The following is a 9,330-nucleotide window of genomic DNA, read 5'->3' on the forward strand; positions in this document are numbered from 1 at the left end:
GAAATACCTCAGGAAATTCCTTCACAACTGGAATATATTTCATCTTTTCTTTCTCTTTCTTCATATCTAAAGCATATGCAAGAAAACTAACACATCCTTTTTGTACATACTTTCGAGCCTTCAAGACTGAAATAAGACTAGAGTAACGATCCCGTCGATCTCCATAAATCACAACCTTTCCTTTTTCTGGTAAGTCTATATGGATCATCTTATCATCATAGATTATGTTAGCTTGGTTTTTAGCTAACCAATCCATGCCTATAATTATATCAAATTCCCTTAGAGGCAAAGGAAATAGTTGTATAGGCACTTCACACCCTTCTATACTTATAAAGCATTCATCTATCCTTTTTTTAATTGAAACTTCACTATCGTTTGCTGTTTTCACAATTAAATCCTCACTCAATGCTTTAGATTCTAAATGTGCGCAGTTAACAAACGACGGTGACAAAAAAGAACGATTTGCACCCGAGTCAAATAAAACTTTGGCACATACTGAATTAACAAGGAATGTACCTGTCACCACTTCAGGGTGCTCTTCAGCCTCGCCTCTCGTCATCTGAAAGGCTCTTCCTTTTGCATTAGACTCTACTTGTCTTATCATTCCCTGTCCACTTGGATTAAAACAATTATCCATTTACCGACGACCTGTTGGCACATACCCAGATCCTCGACCCCCAGAATATCCAGATCCCCGACCTCCAGCAAAACCAAACCCTCGACTCTTTGCTTGCGGACAATCGGCATTTACATGTTGAGATGAATTACAAGTAAAACACCTCCGCGTCATCCGACAGTCTCGAGCTATATGTCCTGGATCCTGACATTTAAAACATACTCGAGATTCTGTATTGCAATTTCCCTGATGTATCTTATGACATCGGGTACACGCCCTATCAGCAAACCTTGAAACTGGTCGATTTAAATTTTTCATAAACCTCGGTCTACGGAAATCAGTTACTGTAGCTTCCCCCTTTCTTTTCTCTCCAACCTTTTCTTGTGGTTGTCGGTTAATGTCTTGTTCTAGTATTTCAGCAGCACCAACTGCCGCTTGAAATGTTGTCAGATTCCTGGATATCACATATTTCCGAAGATTCGACTCCAATCCCCAGATATACTTTCTCACTCTACTGTTTTCAGATATAATATARGCTTCAGCGAATCGGGATTGTTCCATGAAGACTTCTGTATACTGACGAACTGACATGTTTCCTTGTTCTAGACGAAGAAAATCATCTTTCAACTTTCGTATTGCAGCTTCAGGACAATACTGCATTTTAAACTTAACCACAAATTCTTCCCACAACATAGTTTTCAGAATATTCGGATCTGAACTGGACAGAACTTCCCACCAGTACAAAGCACTTGATTTTAAACGAGATACAGCAAACATGACTTTGTCCTCTTCTGTACTTTTACTGATTTGCAGACTCAGTTCTATTTCTTTAAGCCAACACATAGCTTTAACAGGATCACGCCCACCAGAAAACTTAGGAGGTTTACAAGCAAGAAACATTTTGATATCTCTTCCTTTTTGTATTGAGGACAAAGTAAGGGGTACAGATGTACCAGTTACCGGTGTACTAGCTCCGGCTTCCTCCTGATAATCGGGATTTCTTACCACTTCTGGATTATTTTGGGTTGTACGTCCCAACAAATTCACCAAACTTTCTTGGAACTTTCCCAACTCTGCTACCAACATTTCTTGGGTAATAAATCCGGGATCAGGAACATTGTGTCCACCCCTTGCGCTTCCTCTTCCATGACCAGACATTGAACTTTCTTGAACCGATAGTTCTTGTTCTTGTCTAGTACCTCCACCTCTTCCTTGACCCCTGCTACGACTTCGCATTTCTATCGTCATCACATTTTCTGGTCCTCTCCTTGTGTTACGTTTCTTCTTCCCCGACCTCTTCCATAACCAGTAGAGGTCCTTTCTGATTGATTGGGATTATCTGTCATTTCTCAGTATATAACTTTTTCTGTCACATTTAAACACACATGATTATTCTCATAATCACAACATAATAACAGATTTATCTTCATGTCTATCCATAACTCAGATTATATCAGTCATATATAATCTATCTTTCTCATAATATGTTCAGCTATAACATATTCTCATGTTCATAGACCCAGTGAAACCTATTATCATAACTTCCGCACCTCTAGTTTAAGTCTAAGTATTTTGCAAATACCCAGATGCCTTAAACTAAAGCTCTAATACCAACTGTAACAACCCTCAATTTCCACTAGACAGATAATCCACATCATCATACTCATAACAAAGAATGTAATAATGTTTACAAAATATGGACTAACAAAAACTTTCTTTAATACATTTATGAGTAACAAAAAGTCATCAATTCTAAACTTTTCCCTTGCCTCTATCTTGCGAAGAATGATGACCTGCAAAACAGATTAGTCCAAACAACTGAGTGTTAGACCCAAAAGGTCTAGTGAGTGTATATAACTCATATCAACAACATACTTTCTAAACTAGCAGTTTAGAATCAAACTTGTATATCACAAACATTTTATCCTTATCTATCACATATCTTTTCATCTCTCTCGCGGTTACAAAGCCATTTCATCTCTCTCTCGCGGTTACACCGCCATTTCATCTCTCTCTCGCGGTTACACCACCATTACATCTCTCTCTGGCGGTTACACCGCCATTTCATCTCTCTCTCGCGGTTACACCGCCATTTCATCTCTCTCTCGCGGTTACACCGTCATTTCATCTCTCTCTCGCTGTTACACCGCCATTTCATCTCAAAAGTTTCAACACATTAGCCGGATTTGAAGTCCGGTCAACCTTGTCCGGATATGTAATCCGGTCAATGCCTTAGAAATTTTAAAAGAAGGAAATCCTGACATAGCTTGAACGATTTAGCTCTAAACCGATTAACACTGGAGCGGTTTAAGAAAATATCCGGTCAACACTTGGGCGGTTTAGGCTTTCATCGAATGACACATAAGCGATTTAAGGGAAATTCGGTCACATCTTGACCGGTTTAGATGAAATTTGTTCACCTCTTGACCGGTTTAAGGAGAACTCCAGACACTCTTTGTCCGGTTTAAGGACTTAACCAAATATTTATGAAATGCAGTTCATAAATAGCAGATTCTAGCAGTAAAAGAAGTAATAACCAATACTTTAAAGCAATATACACTCACCTTAAAATTGATGAACGGATTTGAGCCTATGATTTACTCTCTCAAAATTTACAGAAAATCTTCTAAAAACCAACCTCTTCCCTTTTTATATACACTTGCTATTAGCAAGTGTATGGCCACTTTTTAACAAAAGTCGACTAACACCTCTCACTCACACAATCCTATATATATATATATATATATATTTATTTATAAATTCCAAAATCTTAATTCGAAACTTATAACTCGAATATTACATGTTTAACCAATGGTTATGTGAACACATGCTCCAAAAGTATGATTAACTCAAAAAATTCATTATTTCATCTTTTTAGTGAAATCTTACCATTTTTCTCTAAAATAGTTTATAAGACAATAAAATGTATTTTTCAAAAGGTTTATAAAGTCAAAGACACTAAGAGTGCATTAACATCTAAAATCTTTATTTAAGGAAATAAGACATCAAAATAAGATATTATCAAGATTTATTTACCAAAGAGTTCATAAACTCCAAATATAAGCATTTCACAAGATTTATAAATTCAAATTTACAGAATATGCAAAACTCCGTCAACTAACAACACATTTGATAAATATCAAATAAAAAGCTTTAAGACTTCAATATACATATTTTTGGCATGAATAAAATTTTTACAAAGCAACTTGAACTCACCTTGCTAGGTTAAGTTACACATAGGTTCCAAACGCATGTTTAGTTTCCAAAGTGGTGAAAACCTTGGATCCACAAGCAAAACTTCTACATATATGATGCCAAGCTCTCAAGAACACCTCATTTACTCTCAAAACATACACAACAAACCCAAGAGAAGAAATGAGGGTTGGGGTAGAAAGGATTAAACCCTAAGCCAAAAATGATAACTTAGATCTTACATTTGAGCTTCTTAGTTCTTTGAATCATCAAAGAAGTGACTTCAATAGCCCTAAAATCTTACTTCAATCTCCAAAATATTCTTGATAGAGAGGAAATGATGTAGGAGAAAACTCGGAGAAGAGAGAATGAGAGAAAACTCCAAAAAATCACCCCTTTTAGAGCTTCCAGGTCATTGTCGTGACTTTCTCCACGACCCAAGTCGCACAGGAAGTCGCGCGTGCTACTCATCTATAGTCATACAGTGAGCCCTGATATCTATGTCGCGACCCAAGTCGTGTGCCAAGTCGCGAGTCACTGTTTTCATCCGTTTACTCGTTTTTTCTTGCCGATTCAATCCCCAATCATTCTAACATAAATGCCATATAAAATCCTCATAGTTTATCCTTTTAAATGTCTTTCCACGAGGTGATTAATCATAAATAGAGGTCCGAAATTTACGGGTGTTACAAATTAAAACAAAAATCTAACATATATTTTATAAAAGGAATAATAATAATAAGTTTATATTACTTAAGTGTGCCATTAAAATTAAAGCAATCTAGTCAAAATTTAAAAAGAAAAATTACCTATAAAATAAGTAAGATTGTTTAATGGTGCACTAGGGTTATGATGGATGCATTATGTACCGTATTTTTTTTAATTTGAAACATGAATTACAAGACATTTTAACTATAATAATTTGATTATTTGTCTATTAGGAAAACTTTTTAATTTACAACTTTTTTTATAAAATTATTTTATACTTTGCTTCAAAAATATAATATGTTTAATTGATTGTACCAAAAACATAAAGTACATTTCTGAAACAAAGTTTCTAAAAATAGATTTTTAAAATAAGAATCCAAACAAAAACCATTTATTTTGATTCAAATTTCCCTTTATTTTAATATCTGAAGATCTAAACGAACAACAATTTAAAAGGAATTAAGATAATAAGTAGCACATAATCGGCCAAACCATGTGCACTAATTATTGTCCTTTTTATATTAAATCATAAGAAAATATCATATTTTAGTTCTGGATACTATGAGGTGGATTAAAAACTACTGTACATATGATTAAGCTATAATATATAGATACATGTATAACATGATATGATGTTTTATATAATTTAAAGTGTTAACAATATAAAAGTAATATTAACATATCTTTATGATAGTTAGTTAATTTAACAATTTGTGTATGTTAAAATTATTGACTAAAAGATATCATATATATATATATATATATACATGTATATATATATATATATGTATATATATATATATGTTTAATCATTTAAAATAATTAATGTTATTTATTAATTAAATACTATATATATATATATATAGGCAAAGAATCGTATAAGAAGTAGAGTGAAGGTAAAGAACTTAAGAAAGGATCAGGATTCTTGATCAAATTTAATCTCAAAACCACCTATGCACCGTGCTTGATATGTGGATTGATCAACTGCATCTCAGTACGTCTCATCCTAATTGGGCATCCAACGGTAGAAATATTTTCTTACACTTCTCAACGTAACCCTATATATATATATATATATATATATGTGTGTGTGTGTGTGTGTAGATTCAAACGAAAATACTAACTATTTAAAAAACAAGAAAATGTTGTTAATTTACAAAATCATATACGATTTACGTACAAAATCATACATGAGCTGGCGCGACTTTGCCAACGACTTAAGTTGTGGCAAAAGTCGTCCGCTTCCATTTTTTTGATGTTAATGTAAAATCATGTATGATTTTGTACATTAACGATTTTTTTGTTTTTTTAAATAGTTAACGTTCTCACTTAAAGAGTACAAACTTTATAAAATATGTGAGATTCATCATAAATCACTAATTTAAAATAATTAATATTATTTATCAGTTAAATATTAAAGCTTTTTTTAGAAAAATCAAATTCCAAAAATATCTCCCTCAACCTCTCATCTCCCGGTCTCTCCCCTTTCTCTTCTCTTTGTTACATACACGCATGCAAACACACCTAATTGAATATGCATACAAGACGAACACAATATAAATAACCTTAAAAAAATCCTTATTGGGGTATTCACATAGTGTGCACAAGTGGTAGGTTTAGGTTTAGTTTTGTTGGTGTTCTCAATATGTTCACAAGCTATACTAAATCTCGTAGATTCAGAGTATGTTCACAAACTATATTATATTTCGAATAAAAATGTTCACAATATGTTCATCTTATGTACATATTCAGTTGTGTGTGTGTGTATGTGTATGTGTATGTTAGGAGAGAAGGGGAGAACAAAGAAGAGGGGAGAGAGAAAGAGGAAAGTAAGAGATATGAAAAAGAGTTTTTTCAAATATATTAGATTTTATTTTTTAATAATATTTTATGGTTTAAATTGAATAACAATTACTTCTTAAAAAAGCCTTTGTTCAGTGAAATTGACCAAAAACAGTAATCTCTCCAATCAAATCCACTTTTTAACTATTTTTCAACTAAATTTCATTTTATCCCAAGTTCATACAAATATTTTACGCATTTGCATAAACCCATTTTTAGATTAAAAAAAATATTTACACAAATTTGCATAAAGAATTCGTATAAGGATCTTTATTGTATAAAGATCCTCATTTACATGAATCATTTTTTTAAATTTAAAAATAAGCTTTAAACAAATACATAAACTTTTGTTAACACGGGAATTCTATACTAAAAATGGTTAAAAAATGAATTTGACAAAGAAAAATTACTATTTTGATGGATTTTTCTTTTACTTATTCCATAAGGGTGGTGCCTTATTGGTTTGAGATTAGCTTCAAAAGTCAAAAGTATCAAGAGGTCTCGGATTCAAATTTAAGAATGAATAAAAATTCTCTTGTGGCCACGGAGGTTCAAATGCAGTAACTCCGTGCTATCTGCAAAGCAGATGGTCGTCCTGGAATTAGTCGGCTCATATAACGGGTTGGATATCCAGTTTAATAAAAAAAATTAGTATACATATACGAGATAGTAAACCATGCATATTGGATTAGGTCAACATCCATTTATTTAACTTTTGTTTTTATTTATCTAAAAAATGTAATTTTAGCAAAAATATTTAATCGAAATACCGTCCTCTTAGTTTCCCATCACAAGTATTATAATAATAACAGAAGTATTGGAACTGAAGAGACAGATTGTGAAAAGCACAGTAATTTTTCTTCAATAATTGGAACCTGATAACAGCAGAAACCAGCTGAGCTTCAGTCCAAAAGCTACATGCTTGGTTCCTCCACAAACCATACCAAATATATGAAAACAAGATCAAAAATCTAAGAATGATCGATTCATTCTTCAAGGTTGAGGAGATTCCGGGGATGTGTCTTTCTATACCCACCATCCCTCTGGCATATCTCTCTGTATCTAACCTTTTTAACTACTTCACACACACCTATACACATCGAGTATGTGTATTTGTGTTCTTGTGTGTATATATATATGTATATGTATGTGTATATATCGATCTTTACTGTGCTTGTTCTGCCAAATCCTTTGAGCTTATGAAAGTGCCATGGAATCCATATGGTACTCTTGAAGGGAGTTTAACTGAAGCTTCCATCTCCATGGTCATGGCGTTTATGATTTGCAGCTCTGATTTCCATGTCTTCTCGTCATGAACGAATGCCAAAACATACCCATCATCCTCTCTCTCTGAGTTTAGACCACTCGGGAGGAAAAAAGGTTCACCGCCGAACCTCTCGTCGCCGTAAAAGAATTTCTTGACTTCTCCGGTCACCAAGTCAACTTTCGCAAAGCCTGAAACTTTAGGCCATGGTTCGGCAATGGCAAGATATGCAAACTGGGTTTTTCGGCCAAGCTTGTCACGGTTCACCATGCCTGCCTCCAGGTTGACATGTTCGGATCCTTTGAGGATCGGACGTTTGGTTGACTTCCGAGTCTTCAAGTTGATCCTGATTTCAGACAAGACGCTGTTTAGATTCTCGTCACATTCGTTGAAAATGGAGTCGGGTGGAGTCATGCATGACCCGATCACGACAACCTCGTTCGATTCGGGTTCTTCCCATGCGTTCCATAAGTGAAAGCAAAAAGTTTCCGGCGAGTCGACCCATATCATGTCGTCGGATGTTTCTGCGTTTTTGGATAAAATCCCAAAACGAGACATTTTGTTTTTGTCGTAAATCACTGGTGATCCGCCTTTTATCATTTCTTCAAGTTTGAACACGACTTGTTGGTCAGGAACCACCACAAAGTTCTCGGTGATTGCGAAATCATGCATCATGGTCGGAACCTCCAATGGTATTTCGACGTCCGGCGACTTCTCTCCATCTTTCGAAAACTTAAAGTACTTGAGATACGGCTTCTGGACAACGTCGTAGCTAAGAGCAAACATCTCGCCGGTAACAGGGTCTAGCTTCGGGTGTGCTATCATGGTGGACATAAGTTGCTCCGAGAAATCATACCGTCCGACCGTCTCAATATCCGATGACGGCGTGATCTTTATCTGATAAGGCATATCATCTTCCGACATGGCAAGAAGCCGGTGGTTGAAGTAAATCAATCCGGCGTTTGCAACCCCCATGCCTTTGCTTTGATCTACCAAACCCAACAAAGATCGGGTATAAAATAGAGCAAGCCGAGCAACACCCGAATGTCCATGGAGTTCACCTATTGCTTTCGGAAAAACAGGTCGACCCAACTCCCTCTCCTGAACAAGCCGGTGTGTCTCCGTTAACTTACACGAATAACTCACCGACTTCCCATCGATGCTAACGGCATGAACCATCCCGTCACCGTCAAAAAGATGATGCCCGGCGACCGGCTCAAAAAGCGGGTTAGCCCCATTGCGAACATACACACCGTTAATACAATCCGGTATGGATCCACTTACAGGTAAATTATGCTTCACCCCTTGTTCCGGCACCGGAGCGAAGTTCCCGGCGATTTGCACACGTGGGTCGGAAGTTTTCGGAAGAGGACTTTGGGTTTCGCGTGAAACCAACGCGTTTTCAAACATGTCCAATGCGGTAGCAGCAAGTCGCTGTAAAAAGTTCCATTGATGCGGCTGGTGTAAAGCTGATTGCTCCGTGTTAATGGAGTTTGGGAAATGAAGCAAAGGTGAAGACTGTAGAGCTGCGCAACTGATAGTAGCTTTTCTTGAAGGTTTGGTGGCTTTAATGGCGAGTAACCGAGGAGTATGAGTATGGGGTTTGGATGAAAAAGAAGATGGGAGTAAGGTGGATGCATAAGGATTTACAGCCATTGAAAAAGTTGGGAAGGGGGAAGGGAGGAGGGAGTGTGGGGAGGGAGGAGGG

The 9,330-nt window shown here is 35.8% G+C and overlaps 1 protein-coding gene across 1 annotated transcript; it reads right to left on the reverse strand.

The window, feature by feature from the left end:
- Positions 1 to 7,197: 7,197 nt before the first annotated feature.
- On the reverse strand, positions 7,198 to 9,278 carry LOC112526615 (9-cis-epoxycarotenoid dioxygenase NCED1, chloroplastic-like). The gene has a single exon (XM_025136972.1). The coding sequence runs from the start codon at positions 9,276 to 9,278 to the stop codon at positions 7,524 to 7,526; it is 1,755 nt and encodes a 584-aa protein (XP_024992740.1). The 3' UTR covers positions 7,198 to 7,523.
- Between the last annotated feature and the right edge of the window lie 52 nt (positions 9,279 to 9,330).

Source organism: Cynara cardunculus (assembly GCF_001531365.2).
Source record: "Cynara cardunculus var. scolymus isolate 2C chromosome LG 14, CcrdV1, whole genome shotgun sequence".
In the NCBI taxonomy this organism is placed as follows: domain Eukaryota; kingdom Viridiplantae; phylum Streptophyta; class Magnoliopsida; order Asterales; family Asteraceae; genus Cynara; species Cynara cardunculus.

Excerpts from the sequence above, each read along its gene's own strand:
- LOC112526615 (XM_025136972.1), bottom strand. The coding sequence starts at position 9,278 with ATGGCTGTAAATCCTTATGCATCCACCTTACTCCCATCTTCTTTTTCA.